Source organism: Paramormyrops kingsleyae, chromosome 21 (assembly GCF_048594095.1).
Source record: "Paramormyrops kingsleyae isolate MSU_618 chromosome 21, PKINGS_0.4, whole genome shotgun sequence".
Lineage (NCBI taxonomy): Eukaryota > Metazoa > Chordata > Actinopteri > Osteoglossiformes > Mormyridae > Paramormyrops > Paramormyrops kingsleyae.
Window position 1 is genome coordinate 4,116,182 of NC_132817.1, and position 22,706 is coordinate 4,138,887.

The window sequence follows — 22,706 nt, forward strand, 5'->3', positions numbered from 1 at the left end:
TTTTTAAGCTATGGGAAGGCGTTCTGTACAGTGTCTTGTGTAAGGGAAAGAGCAAAACCTTTGCCCCGGCTGAATGATGAATTCACATTATGGATTTCCGTAACATCTCGGAGAAACAGAAGTACGTTCTGAAGCACTTGCAGTGATTCATTTGTTTTTGTTGCTCGAGGCTTCTCTTACCGTCGGGACGTCGCTAATAGGAAAAGTGGTTATTGGAAATAGATTTACGTATAGCGCATCAATCATCCTTACCCCACATGTCAACACATATTCCTACAAACAAATCCATCTTTGTCTGTTGTGATCCAAAGCTGCAAATCTAGAACTCAGCATGATTCTGGGTCCAAAGGTTTGTGGTGCAGAATGGTCACCTGTCTGAACTTCATACTGCAAAATGTCTGAAGTCCTAGAGAGCACATAGTATGATGTCAAGTCAGAAAATGAGGGGCTGTGTGTTGGGCTGGGAGCAGACTGGGTGTGGAAGATGAATCTTTGGGGAATGACTAACGTCGGGCATAGAAATAGGCCACCTAGAGTAGTGGTCGCTGCTGTGGTAGCAGTCGCCCTTTCTTGGGTAATGCTGTGGGACTTCGGAGAGGCTCTGGGGACTCTACTGAAGGGTTTGCCTTGGAAAAGTCTCTTTTGCCAAATCTTCCAAGGAATTGTGGAAGTGTTGTGGGAGTGTTGGATGGGTAACCTGGAGTCATGAGTCAGGTTTCCCATCCAAGTCTAACATCCTGTACTGATAGTGGCACTCAAACCCATGATGTATAGGGCTGGCGGGCACTGCCACTGGCTGACCGCTTAACCCGAGAGAGTCGGGTTCGACAGTCAGTCTGTGATCCACGCCTGACATATTAAAGCATGAATACATTTACCGCAGCAGCGAGGCCGGTCTTATCTCCATTCCCGTGATGGCTTTGCACCTTCACCGAGGATCAGATGTCCCAGAGTGTGGGGACAGTTGTGTTGGCCGTATCCAGCGCAACATCACGTGAAGAATGTAGAGAGAATATTATGTGACCTTGCAGGTTATGTACTGGGCAGCATTTGAGGTGGGGGTCCAGCCCACTCCACTAAAAGCCTGGCCAGATGTGGACTACGAGCTGTCGCCAATTTTCACATATAAAAATACATTTAATGTAAAGCCCTACTCACTACTCACCTACTCACTACTCACCTATTCACTTGGTTGCATGGTTACCTGTCCAGGATGGAAGATGAACTTTTCCAAGTTATATACATTTATTTCATTCCAAAAACCAATTCTTTCAACCAAATTATTTTCAGCCCCATTTCTGGAATGCACCCAAAGTTTGAGAGGTGTGCAAATGTCAGTGTTTGGGTCTTATTGGCCAGTACGCGCACATGATCTCTCCTGGCTAGTTTGGGGAATTACTCCAAATTATATATCATATAAATGAAGAATAGTGGTTTGTGTGGGGATGTGAATAGCATCGCGTCATTTCAATAATACGATTTTAACACAAGGGGGCGCGGAAGGGTTAGGATTTCTCAGTCGTCGTACTGCTTGTATGAAGTGGCTGAATTTTCCATCCATCTTCTGAAACTGCTTATCCTATTTAGGGTCGTAGGGGGTCCGGAGCCTATAGGCGCAAGGCGGGGAACAACCCAGGATGGGGCGCCGACCCATCACAGGGCACACTCACACACCATTCACACACGTGGGCAATTTGGTAACTGCAATTAACCTCAGCATGATTTTGGACTGTGGGGGGAAACCAGAGTACCTGGAGGAAACCCCACGACAGCAGGGGGGAGAACATGCAAACTCCACACCCATGGAGCCATGGCGGAGACTTGAACCCGGGTCCAAGAGGGGTGAGGCGACGGTGCTAACCAATGCATGTGCCGCCCGTGGCTGGTTTTTATTTTATGACCAGTGAAGAAGCCGTATTAACTTACGAAAAATCAATTCTGAAATTACAGAAATAATAGAATTCAGGAGTCAAGCAAATATTATAGTGAGGAAATTGCCTAATGAATTCAGAGTAGTGGGTACCTATTCAGTTCTGCTACATCAGAGAGACATGGCTATATGTAATTACGAGCTAACCTCGTATTTTGGCATGTTTTAAAAAAAAAAACACAGGACGAAGAGGGAATTACGAATGCGTCTAGGAGGTGTGGATTCTACATTTTATGTATTTGTTGGCTTGTAAAATTGTTACTGATGACTGCAGACTCAAGTACAGGAAATTATTATTATCAACAAAGAAGTCAAACAGTAAAAGATGATAAAGCCCCTTGTGATGTTTTGAATATTTCCGGAATGATTACGATCAGTGGGTTTTTGCCATTTTCAATATGCACGCAGCTGTATTTTTGAACCACTAGGTGGCGTCCACACTCTAAACATTCACGTTTCTCTTTGGCAAATACTAGTAATACAGTTAGACGTGAACTAAAATACATGACAATGATTTTCCATAATGGACCCGAATGGAAACAACAAGAAGTAAATAAGTAACATAATGTACAAATAATAAAAAACAGACCTAGAAAATACAGTGGTCCTCTGTCATATTAATCACGTGAGGAGAATTCTAAACCCCTGTGAAAGTTTTGCTTCTCACTTTTCTGATGGAGACTTCTGAGGGGCACCGGAGCCGATCCGGTCCCCAGGGCAGCATTCAGACAGCGAGGCCGGAGGTTTTCTCCCCGGAACCTTAAACCCGTATTATACCACTTCGCTGAACTTGGCAGGCTGATGACGTCGCTTTGTACTGGTCGATGCGCAACTCAAAATCCAGCCGACAGAAGTTAGTAACGAAACGATAGTTTGCAGATGTAATTAATTCTTATATCTAGACTGTAATCAAGTAGTAAGACAAGTGATGTACTACCACAAACAAGCTTTTTAAGAGAAAATGCATAATTCTTTCAACTGATAGCTTACTGACGTCAACTACAGTTTTCTATTAGTTTGATGAGCTAATTTGTAAAATATAGATATGATCTTGTGCAAGTTGTCAAAAGAAATCAGTAGTCACTTTAACATACAATGTTGCATTTCTGATCAATACTGATCAATCAGTTTTAATTGCGCAAAAGATCACACAGCGACTCCGTTTAATCTAGGTCGGTAATTACAATTAAACTACGGGCCCTGTCACCGCAGGTTATGGAGTTAATAAGACACTGATATTTTACGTGACTGTTTGCTTGCAATGGCAGCTTCAGGCGGTCATTTCTGAGAAATGCCTGCTTATTCTTTTATACTATTTTTTTGTACTTACATATTGGGTCTTGATTTAAGGAGGTGTTATTATCGTAACTTAATCCATTAAAAATACTGTCACAGTGTGACCCGTAATTTTACTAAAACCGAGCTTTAAAATACAGGTGCTAAAACGTGTAGGCGGTAGTTTGAACGCCGCATTTTCTGCCACCGTGACATTACGCGTCTGCCGCCAAGACGCGGCCTAAATAAAAGATGCACCGGCTGTCGCCTGGATTTTTAATGCTGTTAAATAAAATGTCACACACACACACACACACACACACACGAACGAAGCCAAAGCCAGCGCGTACTGGGCTTTTCGAAAACATCCCATAAATCTGCCGGCAGAAAGAGTCCTATTTGTGCGCAATAACGTTTCTAGCAGAGTGCGGCCCAGACTGGTCACCAGGGAGCGTCTGCGCCGGGAGCGGAGCGGCAGCGCACTGCGTCTGGCCGGGAGCCTCGGACTCCTCCGCGGTCTCCTCCAGCTACAATAAGCCAATATGCACAGCGAAGAAATACTTCCAGCACCTCGCGAAAAGTGCATGCCATCAACGGACAACAAGTATTTTCACAGCCGTGAAAACATTTGAAGTCTCAAGAATCCTACTGGATATTTCGAATATCTAAAAATATGTTGGACATTTGCGGAATAGAATAGGAATATTGAGGCTTCGTGAATATCGTGTGTAAGGTCGAAAGCGCAGAACACTCCAGACCATTAAACATCATCCGTTGTGAGCGCAAACTGGGGCAAAACCATTGTGAGTTTATGGCAATGACTGGCAATAAAAATTAAGTGGAAATCAGTACGGTTCGTATTTTATTTTATTTATTTGACGAAATATATGAAGAAAGAGGCTGTAATATTATCTATAATCTCCCTTCGTGTACATGAAGGTGTCGTTTGGAACACCTGGGCCCCATTTTATACACCGTATATTAAACCAGACATATTTGTTTATTCCTTTTTGCTAACAGGAAACAGACAGAAAAATATGTATAAACACGCACTTGTAGTAGACAATTTTTATTCCAGTAAGTCCTCTGAATGCCTGATAAAATTACAGACCCAGAGTGGTGTTTTGGAGAGAAATGCTTCTTCATTGATTTTGTGCTAGGAAGCAGGACCGGATATTTCTGTGGTTTGGTGTCCAGGATCCGTAACTGCTCGTAAATACCAATTGTACTGTCGTCGTCATTCTAAACTTCAGAGATTGTCCTACAAAATGCTAAAATATAGAATTATGAGGTTTTTTTTTATAATGGGGAACATTCTCATTAATTATTAATTAAATGAAAGACTTGATATTGATTAAACGAAGTAACATTTGACCAGTTTCCGTATCTCTATGCAGGTAAGAAGGCGTCCATAGTACAGGTCGCCACAAGGGGGCAGTGGTCGCTGTAACCGACAGATTCTGAGTAAAGTTGTATGACATGATAGGTTTTTCTGAATAATATTTATGTCTACAAAAATCCAACAAGGCTGTTGGCTGAAATACTTTAGAATTGTAGTCCAGTATGTAAAATGTGAAATTAGCTCAGATTTAAGAAGAACGTTGTTGCAAATAATTTGGAAAATTTGGTTTCCAACGGCAATATGCAATAATTTCTGCAGTCTGAATAGCCTGCTGCTGTCAGGATTGGAGAGCGACAGACCGTTGGCCAGTTGACCCAAGCTTAGTGAGTTACGTTCTGTGTGCTCAGCCACAAGCCGCATCTCCTGTGTTGGCCTCTCAGTGACATGCTTGCGACCTCTGACCCCGGAAGCTCTCAGTGCTCATAGACACATCTCTTCCTGATTAATGCCTGAGGTCCCAAATAAAGCCACAATCAGCAAATCTGTCACGCCTCCTGCAGTGACCTCTGGAGGATTCCTGTAGATGGGGCGCGTGAATGACTCTGACGTTGATGACAGAGGCCTGGCGTGAAGTTCCTAAGACCCCAGGCCTGGGACGCCCCCCCCTCTCCAGGGATGCTGGGGGAGGGCTGTGGTGCTGAGGTCATTGCCCTCCCCGAAGACTCCTCAACCGTTTCTCTTATGAAGAATTCAGCAGGGAGTTCTGGTGCTGTGTCACACTGCTCTTTGTTTTTCTTGGATAATCTCCATTGACTGTCCTCTCGACCCCCCCCCCCCCCCAGCTGGTTAATTGAACCCCACCACATCCTCGTTGAGGACGTCTGTCCCCCCACTGCTCCTCCAGGGGGCGCTGATTTACAGCCACTCGCACCACAGACTCTCATTCATTGGCTCTTTTATCAGCCTGCGATGTATAACCAGCCATTCCTGCCCTCATCTCAAACCAAACATCTCAAAGGCACCAAGATCTATGAGAAGGACCTTAAATGGTGGGAGTTTTATGGGTCGAGGGTCTGGATGCTTTGGAGGGTAAGATTGCACCTCCAACGTCTGACAGAATGGTAACGAAAGTTTGACATGGAAGCTCAGTATCGTTTATTTGCCTCATAGAGAAATAATATATAAAAACAGTTGAGACTGCAGAGAGGGAACTCTGGACCCCGGCCCGCAAACCCACCTAGACCCCCCATGACCTGACCCAGCTTGTGGCCTGAGCTGCCATCTGTCCTGCGGGTGGCAGCGGATGTGGGACACGGTCGGTCTGCTGTTCTGAATATGGATTTGGTCACAGTGGTGTGTGCCAACCCAGCCCTGGCACACAGTAACCGGCCTTTTGGGGGAAGTTACTGCAGACCCACACGTGGATCCCTGCATTCCCCCAAGCTTCTCTGTGCCGTCGCCCCTGGGCGACTCTGCTGATCATGCAGATTGCTGAGTTTCTAACTAAATTCTTACTTGATTGCCACCCTAGAGGGAAAAAAGTGATGGCTATTGTTTGTGCAGCCCCATGTTGTTTGCGACAGTAAATAGAGAATTGAAAAAGAAAACACTGAAGCTTTCAGCCGATACGCTGGAACTGGCACGTGCCCGAGTTTATGTTGGTGCGGTCTGGCCAGAATAAATAGTGACCCCTGTCCGTTCGGAGGTGGGAGCGCCGTGAGCCTTGGCTGCGCTTTCATTGGCCGACGCGTCACCGGGGCAACACCATGCGGCCGGCGTCTCAGCCTTAACACGGAGCGCCGAACGCCTGGCAGGGGTGCCCCGCGCCTCTTGGTCTAACATTCACATATTCTTGTGGCGGGGCTAAGGGCCTGAACCCCATGACCATCTGCATTTTGACCTCCAGATCTCCCTCCCGCTCTCCACGTCTTTGCAGCGTTGCCGTTTTTTTTGAGGACATTTCGCAGACCTGCTATTTTGCCACCTCAAAGATGCAGTTTTCTGTTGGGAAAACAGCCGCCTGAGGAGAGGCAGAAGAAGAAGCGTTTGTCCAGAAAGACACAACTGGACCGATGGCTTTCTTTGTTTCTGTCTTTTAAAAAATGTAAAGCTTGCGTGAGGATCTTGTCTTCTGGTTGAAAGGGCAGGGAGTGAACGGGAGCGACATAAAGGCAGGCCTGCGGGGCTGAATCAGCCTCTATCGAACACGCACCGCCAGCGCAAACACCAACAGGCCTTAGCAGTAAACAGAACTGCACTCGGCACGGAGTGTTCTAGCTAAACATCCTCTGATGCCACCCCCCCAAGTTCAGCCCGTATATCACGCCAGACCGGCCCCCAGCTGCCACAAGGCGTCTGCGCCACAGGCCAGATCAGTGTAGTGGCAACAGGGTGGGGGGCTGGAAAACTGACATCAGCGTGAGTGATAGGGTGTGTCCTCCCTGACCTCCCTCCGAAAATGTGGCCCCCAACCCCAGTGCTAAACCACGATTTCAACAGAGCCCCCCAGGGACAGCTTGGCCAGACCAATAGATTATTTTTAATACTTTCATATCACCCCTGAAAGAAAGAAAGAGTAAACATTTGATTTAATGAAGAGAAAAGAAGCCGGTTACAGTTTCCAGTTTGATAGGGAAGTGTTTTCCCAGCGCAGTGTGTGCCATTATGAAGGCGGATACTGGGAACGTCTGCACGGTAGACAGTGAGACTCACTGCACAGACTCACGGCTTTTCAAAACACACGATGCTCATAGAGAGATTAAAACTATATGCACCTTAGATTTATGAATCTAGAAAAAAAAATTACTCATTTGCCTTACCAGCTGTCCAAGAGCAGTGCATGCTGGGAAAGAGGAAGTCACTGGCAGTGTTCAGTCTCGAAGGCGGCAGTGTTCAGCACCACTTAAATCACACATTTGGCCACAGTCACTACACTTTGCAAGGGGGCCCAAAATTACTTTTTGAGTGGGGGTCCCGAAACAAGAAACCCATCCTTAGCTACAGACACCCCCCCCGCCCAGCTAGCCTGCCCGTGCCATACCCCATACTGCCTCGGGGCCCCACGAGCCCAGACCTCCAGCTTGGGACCTCTGGCAACAGCTCCATCTGAAAACACCCAGGGGCCAGTCCCAAATTAGACCTGTGTGTGTGTGTGTGTGTGTGTGTGTGTGAGAGAGAGAGAGAGAGAGAGAGAGAGAGAAAGCGAGAGAGCGTGTGTGTACGTGGTTAAAGTTAACTACTGGCATTAAATAATTCGCAAACCGCAATGCTCATTTCCTCGCGAGACAGTAAGGTGGAATTGCGCATTTTTAAAGATGAAGCGATAATAAAACGCAGGCACATTGGTGAATTTTTATTTACATTTAAAAGCATTGCCTCCTTTTCACCGTTTTTAATCCCATCGTTAGATTGCAGTTAATCAAAAATGATGTGAATGGAAACAGATTCTGAGAGATTTCCAGAATTTGCCTGGCAGTCAATGGAGGATTAAACAGATTATATCAAAGACCAGAGACCACAGCAGCCCTGGATCCATTTTTTTTGTCATTTCCCCCCCTATTTTGCTCAAAATAAACTCCGTTTGAGATAAACCTCCCAAACACGTTATTTACTGCGCTTATAAACTCACACTAACGAGCAGTCACTCTGTATCATCACAGAAGTAGCCTAGATGTTATGGGAACACATTAGATCCACTGAGAAAGGTTACACGTCAATTTTACATTTATTGTTCATTATTTTCACATATTAGTTGCCGCTGATCGCCGCCCACGTGCGTGACGGGTGTCAAATTAAATGTGGCTCCCCTTCCCAACGAGGACTTCATGGGCTCTCACCATATTATATTAGTCTGGATCGAGTGCCCAGTCTGGCCAGAAAGCACGAGTTTGCAAGCAATGGGCATATTGAAATAGCAGCCGATCGCAGAGGGTTAGACCAAGTGCAATGATAAATATTTTACCCCACTTTTATTTGGGTCGCCAAGATCAACAATTGCGAACCGCCAGGCGCAAAGCGCTGCCTTTGGGACGCGCTATAAGGGGCCGAACCCGCTGTCTTACTCCGGGCCGTTTAGATCCCCCCCTTCGGCTGTTCGCTCCAATGAGAACCGAAGCGCAGGCTGAGTGACGGCGGCTGGACCCCCTCCAAGCCCCGCCTCGGTACGGCTCATCGCGCACGGCTCATCTTAAAAACTTTTCAACTTTTTCGGTGACAGGAGAGTCGCCGGCGTCAGCGTGGTGACCGGGCGTTTCCCCGCAGCGTTATAATCAGCAGGACCTGCGGACGGGCGTCTCGAGTCCGCCGGAATAAAGTTAAAAGTGAAATCGGCGAGCTTGCAGCCAGCGGGGCGGGACGCGAAGTTTGCCGTCACTTTTTTTGACAAGTTTCCTTCACGGGTACGTCTGCGATCTGCAGTAGGCGCCTGTGTCCGGTGCAATCTGTGTGTAAAGTTAAGGAAAAGCGCGAAACAGCGTTTTTAAAGTTATGCGAGTGGAACAGTAGCGCAGGATGTGTAGGAGTAAGTTAACTGCAGGCGTGTTTACTTCACGTTTGGCTGCTTTTGCTTCGCTTTCTGCTTGGTCGGGTTGTGCGGGTGAGCATTCCAGAGCATTCCACATCATTATTAGGCATTATCGGTTAATTGTTACTGCAGTGACAGCTGACCAGTATTTATGGACGGGGTGCTTACGGGGCAGCAGTGAAGGCATTTTTGCCCCTAGGATGAATATGACTTCGCGACTCCATCACACGCGAACTTGAAGCATTTGCTTCTTTTTGACTGCCGGCACAGTCTGATGAGTTTTACACTCATGTCGGGTTATCTGTAAATACAGTGTATGGTTACTTTGACGGGGGATATGTTTTTCTTAATTAACATGTTTTATGTTATTGAGTTTTGGAGGGTGAAAGCAGGGACAGTGAGTGCATCGCTAGTGTGTAATGGGACACTGAGCGACCGCTTTATCGTACTTGCTGGTTATTAGTGTTGAAAGTTAGTTATGTCCTGCTTAGAGTCAAATCGCTCTCTGGTCACAGGCGGCCAGTGCGCCTTTGAAGGAAAAATCTTATTATACATAATTGACAGTTTGTGATAATAAAACCACTAGGCAAGATCACATTTTAAGCCGTATTACAGATATATTCCAAAGTTATTATTGTAAAATAACATGCATGAATTTGGAACGCAAAGAATTTTTAAATGCTTCGCCAAATAGGTGGCTGTAATGCAGATACATTACACAGTCATTTTAGCAATTAATAAATCCCACCCTGTGTTGGTGCCGCGTGCGTGCCGCGTTCTGCACTCGCACCCACACACACACACGCAGCCACCACCTGGGAGTGTTTAGCTGGCCTGTTTTTTGTTTGCAACTCCAAGACAACGATTGGCACAGCCAGATATCATGCCAACTATTTTCTGTCAATTCAAAGCCCGTCTTAACGCATCTGGTAGCGTTTATACGAGATGTTACGGCTGCGTGTTTCCAGGTTTTGTTTTTTACGTGCTCAGAGTATTGCTGGAAATAATGCTTTAGTTTTGATGTAGATATTGATGCAGATGTTTCATGATGGCCACAAAAGTAAAAACCAACTTTCTGCTTTTTGCGCGAAGTGCACAGGCCTGCATATCCCGTTAGAAACAGAGTGGCAGCCTGGTTTTTGATGTTCCGAATGGTGTCACAAGGTTTCAGTATGTTTGCTGATAATATTCTCACAATAGCTGAACATAATGCAGATGACCCACTGTGCTGAATTGTCTTTGCAGAAAAGTGGCTTTATGTGTCACAGGAAGCATGAGACAAATTTTTCTTAAGCTGTTTCATAGGGCTGCTGAGACAGATCATGATTTGTTTGTTTGGCGGAGTGTCATAACCAGAACAAATTAGATATATCTAGTCGGACAGCATGTGTCAAAAACCCATGAAATTCTAACAACATTCATCTGTTTCTGACTAACAAATGTGCCTGAAGCTGACACAGTCTGCTGTTTTACCGAGTGATTATCTGTATTCAGATTCCTGAGCGGTGTGTGGATAAACCTATTCTGACTTGTAGCTTTCAGAGGGGCGTAATCGATGCTTCTGCCAGGTGTGATCGCCGTAACGACTGTTCACACTCGTACTGCTTGCGGTCCTCAAAGCAGGAAATGCACACGCCACCGGTTCCAAGCACATGCACGTTGCAGATAAGTCACGAGCAGCACGTGTGTGTGAGTGAACCCGAATGGAAGATTCCACAAAAACGGAACGACTTACACTTCAGATACAGTAATCAAATGATGGCCTCAGTTCAGCCTCGCTGCCTCTTCCTGCCTCTGTATAATTTTTACAGGTCGCCTCTGTCCGGTTCCCCCTGTTGGTTCTGGAAGGATCACTCCGCACACGGGTCATTTCTGGGATGTTTATTTGAATAGGTACTTTTTTTCCGAAGGTGGATGTGAGATGGCGATGGCGGGGCGGGGATTGGGGTGGGGGGCGGATAGTTCTGTCCAGCCCACAGGGGCCTGTGTGTTGCTTATATTTGTTTTGGGTGTGAAAGCGGCGTGTTGATCATTCGTTCTCCGTTCCACAAACGTGAGCTCAGGCCACGGGCGAGATTCAGGCTCCGGTGCTCCATCTATGCTTCCTTATTTATTTCATCCTGTTCTGTAGCTAAGCTGCTCTCAACCCTCAGGCCCGCTGTAAACTTATTTAATGCCATGTGACGTGTTCGCTGTCACAGCACTAGTCCCCGGTTTGGTTTGGCTGACGTCGGATCTGTGACAGGCAGCCAAACGGGCTGAGTCACTCCCTCAGGTGGCAGTCGGCCTGCGCACCTGAGCGGAAAGCTCCAGAAGAGCCGATTGGCCAATCGACGGCACATTGACGAAGAGTATGGGATGGAGGGTGTTGCCTAGCAACCGGCCTGCATGCTGGGACAGCATTAATGTTGGCGCTTACCTGAACGTGCCTGTTTTTCGTCATGCGGACATACATCTGCGACCACTTGGGTTTTTAAAGGGACAGTCTAAGCTTTATTTCTCGTAAGCAGCGTTTGAGAGTGAGGCAGGGTGCATGCCAGGGTGCATGCCAGGGTGCATGCCAGGGTGCATGCCATGCCACGGAGCGCGGGAGTGTGTGGGTGCGTGCGTGTGCGTGCGTGAGTCACACGGCGCTGCGGCTCTCTGCAGGGGGCCCTCGCAGCTGGCTGCTGGTGTCTGTGTGCCGGGGGTGAGGTCACTCGCAGTCTCTCGCTGGCGTGTGAGGGAGTTACTCCAAAGAGGCCCTGAGCGGAGGAGCAGATCCGCTCTTATAAACACATGACATCCCTGCGTTGTTTAGGCTGGGCCCCTCGGTTATTTATGAAAAAGCGCTCTGTGCTTGATTAACGTCCCCTGCGGGGCCGTTACACAGGCTCTGGCTTCTCTTCTTCAGACCTGCGGCGGGTGAGAGGCCCCCGTACCTGCGGCTGGGGGGCAGGGCTAACTCTTGGCCAGGTGTTCTTCACCGCTGCCATGGTTGGGAAGGGGGGGTGGCTGGGATATCTGGCCTGGTTCCAGTTTCATAACTTCATGCCGTAATAATAAATGACATATGGTGCCCGAGCTGAGCCTAGAGATGGACCCTAAGGATTAAACCTCAAGATGAGGAGGACGTCTGGCCTGCCGCTTCTAGGTCACCTTGGACTTGTGTTTCTCCTCTTTGCCACTAATAATGTTTAGCCACTTGTGTTTATAATGGGGACACATGAAAAGCGACCCCATCGAAGTACAGCCTGGGGTTTTCCTGTTTCTCCTTCCCCATGGCTCACAGATCGCTGGAGCCCTGCTTTTATTCTGTTCCGGCCCGGCCCGTCTGTAAAATGCGTAATGGTCTAGCGTGTCCCGGCCTGTTGACCTGCCTATATACGGTTTCTCCACCTCATCAGTACCTCGCGGCAGTTAATACTTCTGTGCTGTTGGGGAGAGTTCGGGGCTGATGTGGATCCCAGGCTCAGCGCCGTGGGCTTGCGTGCGGCCCGTGTTCTGCTGACGTTGGGGGGGATCAGGCCAGCGTGGGGATGCTTTGAGTAGAATTATTTGAGCGGAGGACGTTTGCTCTGCACAGCCTGACTGGGGCTCTGAACCCCTTTAAGACAGTTCATAGGTCCGTTTTAGTGTGGGTCTCTCCACCCCCTGTTCCCTGTGAGATTTGTAATGGAGCCCCCCCCCATGACACCAAGCCCCTGGGTTCTTTTATATATCCAGAGGGCCTCTGTTGGAGTCGGGGGTGTGGGCCACTTGTTGAGGTTTTTTAATTTCAGTCTGAAGAAGGGGGCAATAGGGATGCCCCTCCATGTTTTAGCCCAGAAATTCCCTTGCTCTGCAGTTTGAATCCCCCACGGCTAACCCCCGTGGACGATGAATCACCCCCCCACCCTCTGTGTTTGGAAGTGCAATATTTGTCAAGATATTCCAAAACCTCCGTTTATCTCCTGCAGCTGTCAGTGCGTAAAAGGCCCTTTGTCCGCAGTGGCCACGCCCCCCCCCCCCCCAGCGGCACTCCTGCTGCTTAGTGCTGCGCTTTAGCCTGCGCTGACATCACTGCTGTTCCCCGGCCGCCCTGCTCATTGGACGCGGCTTTGACCGTGATGATGGGGGTTTTAGCGCCGCGCTTTTGCGTAATTTGGACGCTTTCCCGCGCGCTCTGCTCATTGTTTATTGTCTTGCCTCTAGGCCTCTGTGCCCCGACCTCCTCGGCTGAGTCTTCATCTTCACACCCTTCTCTAATTCCTTCTCTTGAAAGCTGTGCCGCTCGAGGATGGCTGCTAACATGCTGCAGTAACACGGGGCTCAAATGGGACCCATCACACCTGCGACTGAAGTGAAGCAGCATCTTTCTTGGGTGCGGGGGGGAGCTGAGCATGGTGTCATTAGCTAAGCCGGTGCTTTCACAATGAGCGTTTCGGCGATAATCTCGCCAGCAGTCCGCAAGAGGTGACCAGCCCATCTGAGCTGGAAGGGCCAGAGGTCACGCTCACCCCAGAACGACAAGAACGACAAGGTTTATCCCCTTTCTTTTCAGGGGCCATCTTGGATCATCGGCAGATTAACGCTTGCTAAATTTAACTCTGAGTTCAGGAACGAGTGGGTTCTCCTTGCCTAAAAGTCTGTCTGGGGTTGGCTCAGTCACAAACTGGTTTAAGTAGGGGCTGAATCATGGGAATTCTTGTGTTCTTGATTCGGCCGATGGGAATCGTGTTCATGGTTGGTCCGTGTCCGCCTCGCCCTCGCTGTGGGACTCGCCATTCTGCTTCTTATTAAGGTTGCTCTAGCTGTCTCTTGTGCACGGTGTGCTCTTGACAAACCAAATTTAAGACGCTTCACATGGGAAGGACATTCTCTATAGGCCGCTGGGGATATGTTGTTGATGTGCTGTTGATGTGTCGTTGCTCGGTTGTTGATATTCAGTCAGAATTAAGCGGTGATTAATCGATCGGTAATGAGATACTGTGCTGGTTATTCTGTATGTTTTACTTGAGTCCCAGAGTAATATTGAAAGAATTTGGTGACTCATCAAAGCTAGCAGTTTTTCTGGCTCAGAACAAGGGCTGGGCCCTGTGCTGTAAATTCAAAATGTTATATCTTTTATTTGACATCGGTGACCTGCCAGGACCACAAATGAATTTTAGTGGTGAAAAGAGCAGGATGGGATGTCTGGGGTGACAGTGGGTAAGTTTACAGTGTCTCTCAGCTCTAAGGCTTTGTCAGCCCTAAGGTTATGGCCCTAAAGGTTACCACAGAACCCTGAGTAATTTGTTAACTGTTAAATAACTTAACAGAATAGAATGACATTCAAAAGCTCAGTTGAGTAGGATGGACTAATTGTTCATTGTTCCGGACATCACAGACTCCCCCAGAAGACCACTGACCACCACAGAGGTCACATGACTGGACTGTGGACTCATTTATCTCCAGACTCAGTGCGTCAGTTGTGGTGCCTTTTGTGTATGAGGTTGACTTGATGTTTGTCTTAGGTAGTGATGTACTTTCTGTTCCTCCACAGACGGGGATCTGAGAGTGACCACGAGAGGTTCTTTCTTCATTCTTGCACCTTGAGACAACCATAGCCTCACCAGAATGGCCATCTACCTTCCCTTCCTGTTCCTTCTCCAGACCCTTTGCCCCTTGACCACTGCAGGTAAGACTTGGACCACTTGGCGTTCTGAAAAAGTCCTTGTTGTGATTTCCTTAGCACCTCTGGAATTTTTGGAGTCGTTGTAACCCAGAGGTGTTAATGATTAAAAAGCAATCCTCCTTATAGCGGCTGGTATGTAGATTGACAAACATTCGATTTGAAAAGTGCTGGAAGTGGTTTTTGTTTGTTAAGTCCTCAAGCATATCTTGACGGCATCATTTGGAGAAGGTAATGAGTAACTCACATTTGAGCATTTTCTGGCGATGCTAAAAGCAGGCTGTAACTCTAGAAAGTTAGTGAAGCTTTTGGGTTGCAGTCCTGGTGAGCAGATCCTCCACTTGTGAGCTGCATCACCTTCGCCCTCTTCTAGGGGGAGGGCAACAGCTTTGCCATGGGGGATGACTACGATCTCTGGAACAATGGCTACTTGTTGGTGGGTGCTGGTGGGGGCAGTCAGAAATGATCTTTCCATTCTGGAAGTTGACCCAACGCCCACTCCATGTACCCAGCTGCCATTCCATCACTTTTAAGAGCACGAGGTCCTCTGGGAGCAGCACCAAGGAAGTGCTGACAGCTTAAATTCCAGTCCCCAGATATGTGTCGGGTCCCCGCTGCCCAGCGGCCCCGTCTCCTGGGTCAGCTCCAAGTCCCTTCCCTGACTTCTCAGTTCTGCTATTTATCATTGTCCGCTATATACATAGAAGTTTCTGAGTTATACTGCCGTGGCTCGGACATTGGGACTCACTTTGGTGAAAAGACGTGTTGAGTAATGCTAATTGCCCCCCCCCGCCCAGCCCCCTTCTGACAGAGACAGTGAGGTCATGCTCAACTTTTCCGCCCTCCCCCTTTTACAAGCTCTAGTGGAACAGTCTTGGCTGGGCCGGCATTGTTTTTCCTCACTCAACAGGCTGAAGTCAAATTGGTTAATATTCTCTGTGGGGTGGGGGGGGGGGGGCGTGAAGTGAGATGATGGGACACATAATGTTCTTGCAACATCTCCCCTTACACATGATGAGTAATGCTCGTGGTGAGCTGTACCACCTTGGGCAAGGGGGGGTTAGTGAAAATGAGTGGGGCGTTCTCCAGATGACTTTTTAATTACTACAGCAAACCCTGTTATTATTATTTTGAGGATTTATCTGCTCACCTGGCTCTGGTCTCCAGAGAAACCTCCTCACTACATTGCCCTTGAATTCGATGTGGAGAGATTCGGATTTGGATCGGTGAGGATACGGCACAGTTCCCACCACGTTAGGGTTTGGTGTATAGCTTGGATGTGTGAACATGATTCATCATTCAGCTTTTGGTTCTCCAAGGACTGAGGTATGTTCTTCTGGGAGCAGCTGGGTGGTCAATTTGGACCCCACACTGAATGTCATTAGCATAAGCTAATCTTTACTGTAGCGCAGTTGGAAATACTGAAAGGCCTGTTACAGGTTGAATGCCACCTGGCACTATTACGTTGCTGAAACCTAATAAATGTCCCTCAAAGGGGCTCTGCTGACCCCAGGGGTGTACATACACAGGGGTGGGACCACAGGGGCACTGGCCTTAGCTGAAAGCTGATTGGCTCCCAGAACGTCCCCTCCCCCATCAGTCACTGAATCAAAACATATCATTGGCTAATGATAAGGTTGACCCTGTTCTGTGAATTATGGCCCCTCTCATGCCCCCCCCCCCCCACTTTAAAAAGTCCTAGAATCACCCCTATGTGGCCCATCCGGGTGCTCAGCGAGGGACGCTGAATGTTTATTGAGAGTCGTCTATCAGGCCTGTCGTGTTGCAGTAGAAACGCTAATGAGAGGAGTTTGATTGGGGCTTGTTAGCAGGTTGCATTCTGGGCTATGTTTCTGTAGACGGCTAAATGCAGGTTTCGCTTTTGATTATAGGATATTAAAACCTTAATTTGACCACGTTCACCTTTTAGTCTATTTATAATGAGCCTAGGGGGTGTGGCTGAAAACACCAGGGACATTCTGAGCTGCACAACATGCATCTGACAGATTGACAACTTTTGTTTCTTAAGAGCAGTGAGGAAGGGCAATCGTGAGATCCAGCTGACGGTTAGCCGCTTTGAAGGTGCTGAAGGGACTGTAGGTTTAAGGTCCTGGATGTGAGGTGGGTGTTTAAGGCCCACAGCTACGTGTAGGAGTACTCATCTCTGTGATATTCCATACATAGGCACAAAACAAGTGTGTCTACATTAACCATTAACTTATTTATCAAACGCTTTTGTCCACAGTGAGGCAAATAGCATATTACAAGCATACATGCTGTCAGTCAGTGCAGCTAGACTGAGCTTCCAGTGAACGGCCAGTGTGAGCAGGATTGGAGCAGTAGCTACACTGCACCTTCTGACAAAGCAAGAACCTAAAAAGCCTAACTGTCGTTAAGCGTCACTTTTTTATTTGTTAATTTTGGGAGCAAGAGGTCAAAATGTTGATTTTAGTATGTCCGTACTGCTCGTTTGTCATCGGTGCCGATAGCTGACGGTTAGCCGCAGGAAGCTCGTCCTGTGAGGGTGCCGTCCGCTTCGCCAATCCCGTCTTCTCCCCCAGAATTCTGAGCGGCCTGCCTCCCCTCTAAGGTCATGGGAGCATCGCTAGGCAGTGGGTGGCCTAATGGTTAGGGAAGTGTACCAGTGATTGAAAGATTGCTGGTTGGAATCCTCGACCAGCAAGGCACCACTGAGGTACCCTGAGCAAGGTACCGCCCCCAAGCACTGCTCTCCGGGTGCTGAATTAGCTGCCCCCTGCTGTGTCACAACATAACATATGGGTTAAATGCAGAATTAGGACCCAAGGTGTTTCTCCTGAACTTCTAGACTTATCAGGCTTCATCTTAGTTTGAGAACCTGCACCGGGACAACATGGGGCACGAGGCGGTCCCCCCCCCACCCCCCCATGACTGAAATGCCAGTGAGACCAGCTGGACACCATCAGCTGGCACGGCCCAGGTGAAGACGTCACAATTAAGAGCACAGAACCCCTGGACTGTACCTTGGCCGTTGCCTCTCCTTTGTGTGAACATCAGGCTTCGGGATTTGTCGAGACAATTGTTACGTAACGCAGCGATTTGCGTGCGGCATGGCTGCCTCCGTCACTCACTGGCACTGGGCTTCACACGGCAGGCCGTCGCTCACTGGCGCTGGGCTTCACACGGCAGGCCGTCGCTCACTGGCGCTGGGCTTCACACGGCAGGCCGTCGCTCACTGACGCTGGGCTTCACATGGCCGGCTGTCGCCTCCACCCACTCTGAGTAAAACAGACCAGGAGAACATCCATATTCGTAGCTGTCGAGTAGTGATGGGGCATGAGGCCGGGGGGGTGTGGGTGGTGTGGGACCGGACTGGGGGGGGGAGTGGTGCCAGAAACACCAGCATCTCTCCTGCCAAAAAATGCCCCCCTGGGACGCCGGCGACACCAAACGCATCGGCAGGGGGGGGTTTCAGCGAGAGCACATTGCTATCACCAGTGTGCATGCCCCTCGCACGGCTGCTCACAAAGGGTGCAGGAAAGTCCAGGGTCGGTGGGGCGCCACGCTGACTCATCACAGAACTGGGTTACCGGTCTGTATGTGGTGCCGGTGGCACTCTGATAAACAGGATGTTGAGAAAGTCATGGGGGGGGCGGATGGTGCTGTTTCTGGCCGGCGCTCGATGCTCATGCTGTATTTATATATACATGTTTTCTGTCTTGTATCACTTTATATCCCGAAATCATCCTTCTGCACTGAGGGATGTCTGTTCCCGATTTTCTGCCGCACGCTCTATTTCCGTTATTCCCGTCGGCACAGCATCTTACGCAATCGGCGTAATCGGATACGTGTGTGGACCGCGGCCCCCCCCCCGTCTCCCCTCCCCCTGCACGGGCCCCAGCGAGGGCCCTCTCCCCGATATCCTGGGACCAGATGCTGCCTCCTGATTGGCTCTCCGGCCTCGGTGCTCGGCGATGAGGACGCAGCGTGTTTACATAGCAGCTGGAAACCGGTTGGCTGAGTGCAGGCGCTTAATTAGAGCCCTCGGTATTGCATCGCCGCCGAGGACCAGGCTCCCCGCCCCCCCGCCCCCTTTCCCGGCAACCGTCCCGGCTGCCCGCGGACTTGATCTTGGGCCAGCTGCGGGGCCCGGCTGGTACCAGGCCTCCGCCTGGGAGGGGCACGTGCATGGCTGCATGGCACAGAGGTACACTTCTTATAGCACACAGGGTATGTGTCTCCGCCCTCCCAGCCGCTGGGCCAGCTCGCTTGCACCTCATGAATATTTAAGGTAAATAAAGCTTCATCTGAACTGTGTGCTGCAGACTTTTTCCATTTTGTGCGCGTGTGCCTGCATGCATGTGAGTGCATCACACACATCCCCGTTCAGCCCCTGACAGTCCCCGGAACGGCAGCGGGTCTAGGGGCGCCACGGTCCGCTGGACTGGCTTTGCCAAGAAGCGGTCAGGCGAGGCTCCATTCCCGCTCGTTTGTGGGGCCGCCTGGAGAAACGCCGGCGAGTCCCAGCGGGATCTGGAACCGCTCCCTCCGGAATGCCGGTGCCGGATTCCTGTTGTGGAGTTTACCGCGATCCCCGTGCCACTCCGATGCTGGCCAGCTAGTCAGCCTGTTTGGATTTCGGAACCGGGAAATCGGGGAACTGTATCCGTGTTCTGCAGCCTTAGCAAAGGTGGGAATAGGTTGGTGCCACAGAAAGGGCATGTCGGAACGGTTGGGACCGGGAGCACGACGCAGCTGGACTGTAGCAAGTGAAGAGAGCTTTTACGGAGAGGGCTGCCCATTAGCAAATGAATCTCAGAATGTGAGAATTAATTTTATCGGCTCACCTACATGTCCTAGGAATTCGTCTTGACAGTCTTGGTGCATACATTTAAGACAAACACGGAAAAAGAAAACAATAAATCAGAAGATTTAAAAGCGTGAAAACTGCGAAGGAGCCCTTCTGAGAATCTAACCGTCCGCACATTTCTGACGAGGAGAAGATGGCTGGAAGGCTGTACTTTGAGGAAAGCTCCTGGGGGCTGGGTTCACCTTCTGAAGGTGTGTGAGCCTCACGCACCGTTTGGGGGGGCTTGGGGCAGATGTGCACAGGAATGGTCAGTGAACTGACGTGCAGCACGTTTTTTATTCTGGACGAAATTTTTCTTTACATGCTCCGGGGTTTGGCCAGTCAGCCTGCATGGGCCTTTCATGTGGGGTGTCGCCCCTCAGGGTAAACTTGGCTGCCTGCACAAGCTGTGGCCCCAGCCGCTACACACAGACACACACACACGCATGCAGACACGCACAAACACATGCATGCACACACACACGTATGCACACACACATGTATGGACACACACACACACACACACACACACAATTGCACACATGTGCACAAAGACTCACCCCAGGCTCTGCCTCCTTCCCCAGACAGATAAGAAGCAGTGGTCTGCAGACCCAGCTGTGGGTCTCGTCCCTGACACCTTCTCACATGGAAAACATGCGTCTGTGTGTGTGTTTGTATGCGTCTGTGTGTGTGTGTGTGTGTGTTTGTGTGTGTGCGCGTGCGCACGTGTGCGTTTTTGAGTAAGCGGGCCCAGTGAATGATTTTGGTTTTGCTGTAATGTGCTCCAGATGTGGCCATGCGGACTTTTCCATTGTATTCTGGGGAGCTGCCGAGTCTCGGCCAGCCGCTGGAGGCTGGAGCAGAGAGAGGCCTGCTCAGCCTGGGCCCCCGGTGACAGGGAGAGCCCAGGTGGCAGGTTGGGGAGCCCCCCTCCTGCTCAGCAGGGCCTGCTCAGGCTGACAGGTACAAAATTTGTTTTCCTCTTTTATAAACCAAAGGACATTTATTACTGTCTGATGTCCCCCCCCCCCCAGCTGGATCACTCCACTTTCCACTACTCTGCACCCCCGGTCTGGAGATGTTTTGATCCAGCCGCTCCATTTGCCAGGCCCCTGTCACATTTTCCATATCTTTCTGCTCTTGTTGATAACTCCATGTACACAGAGTCCGTCTGTAACACTCCAAGAGTTAAAAAGGATTTCTAGATAAATCTACATTTACATTGATTTTTTTTTCTTTTTTTTTGGTAGTTTATGTGGGTGTTTTTCTTGACACAGTTCAGGTTAAATACCAAACTGCTCCAGCAGACCCCTGAGTATCCTTAACTACTGCGCCACCTGCTGGCTGCTGTCAAGCGCACAACATGACTCCCCAAGAAAGCAGACTCAATATGATGTCGTCTTCTGTGATTGGTCAATTCAGTGTTGTCAGATTAGACCTTTGTTGGATATTTGAATGTTTGACAGATATATTTACATACCTTCCTGGCTGGGATCCTCCATTTTCAGACAGTTTGGGATTCCTGCCCTTTTAGCTGGGGAGTTGTCAAGGTCTCACTAGCTGTCACACCCCGCTCCGTCCGATCCTAATGTGTGCCACGCCCCCTCGTTAACCTCATGTGGAATCCCAGTGTTTTACAGCTGTTTTGGATTGGATGTCAGTGTATTTAGTCCGCGTTCCCGTTTGTATCCCTAGTCTGGTCATTGACGTTGTTTTGTTGCGTGCTTTGTGTGTTTGGCATTAAACTCCGTATTCCCCGATCCCTGGCTTCCGTTCGCCTGATTCCCCGATCCGTGCGGCACGCACCGTGACACTAGCATCTATTCAGTGACCTTTGACCCCTTGTGACCCGACAGCTACTGTCCATGACTTGCCCAGGAACCTCCCTCCTTCTCCCTCCTTTACCTCACATCCCATAATTTCTGCAGTCATGACTAGTGGAAAGATACAGTGGAAGATTTCACCATGTGTTTCCAGATAATGGCCTTAGGCCCAGGCTCTCGCCGTGTGCTGTTTTATTTTCATTCAGTGTCGTTTTGTTCTGTTTGATTTCATTTGAGCTTGTTTTGTTGCTATATTTTATGTTGTTCAGTGATGGTTTCGTCACCCAGGGCTCTGCATGCTGAAGTCGTTTCTTGTTCATTTTTGTTAATTTGCTTGTTTCGCATCCCCCGCCGTGGGTGGAGAGTCAGCTCGCTCGCTCTGTGGTGAGTGAAATCAGCACTCGTGCGGCTTCCTGTTACAAGAACCGGTGTGCGGGGCAGTCCTGGAGTGTGTCATCCGGCCCGCTGGTGCTGCGGGATCCCAGACCGAGCAGACCGTGGCGTCACCATGAGCACTGGCGTGTTTGTGCAGTGTCTATGCACGAGGCCACAGCGTGGGGGGGGAGACCATGAGCACTGGCGTGTTTGTGCAGTGTCTATGCACGAGGCCACAGCGTGGGGGGGGGGACCATGAGCACTGGCGTGTTTGTGCAGTGACTATGCGCGAGGCCACAGCGTGGGGGGGAGGGACCTTAAGCACTGGCATGTTTGTGCAGTGTCTATGCGCGAGGCCACAGTGTGGGGGGGGACCATGAGCACTGGCATGTTTGTGCAGTGTCTATGCGCGAGGCCACAGTGTGGGGGGGGGACCATGAGCACTGGCGTGTTTGTGCAGTGACTATGCGCGAGGCCACAGCGTGGGGGGGAGGGACCTTGAGCACTGGCATGTTTGTGCAGTGTCTATGCGCGAGGCCACAACATGGCTATCACCAGTGTACATGCCCCTCGCACACCCCTTGCACGGCTGCTCACAAAGGGTGCAGGAAAGTCCAGGGCCCTAGCTGAAAGCCCATGAGCACTGGCGTGTTTGTGCAGTGTCTGTGCGCGAGGCCACAGCGTGGGGGGGGGGACCATGAGCACTGGCGTGTTTGTGCAGTGTCTGTGCGCGAGGCCACAGTGTGGGGGGGGGGGGTGCTTCTTTGAAACTCTACCGCAGCTTTCACTGCTGAGTAAAAGTGTCCCGCTTAGATAAGTGCCACCTTGCACTGTCAGCACGGTGTAAAGATGGCCGCCTCTGAACCACGCGGTCGCGCTCACTCAGGATGGACCAGGTGCCATTCATGTGGGGTACAGCACTTGCACCCCCCATTACTCTTTCTCTAGTAGGAGGGAAGGGCGTTCTCAGACTGAGCTC

At 49.6% G+C, this 22,706-nt stretch overlaps 1 protein-coding gene across 4 annotated transcripts in view; it reads left to right on the plus strand.

Annotated features, from left to right (window-relative positions):
- The first annotated feature begins 8,729 nt into the window (after positions 1–8,729).
- tgfbr3 (transforming growth factor, beta receptor III) overlaps positions 8,730–22,706 on the plus strand; it is a 66,785-nt gene continuing 52,808 nt past the window's right edge. The window contains exons 1-2 of one of the 4 annotated variants that reach the window (XM_023816622.2): positions 8,730–8,944; positions 14,573–14,707. In XM_023816622.2, coding sequence (XP_023672390.2) covers positions 14,647–14,707 — 61 coding nt within the window. In that variant the 5' untranslated portion in view covers positions 8,730–8,944; positions 14,573–14,646. Of the gene's footprint in view, positions 8,945–9,044; positions 9,142–14,469; positions 14,490–14,572; positions 14,708–22,706 lie in introns of those variants that run through there. The other 3 variants (XM_072704460.1, XM_023816623.2, XM_023816624.2) reach the window with 3 other exon arrangements.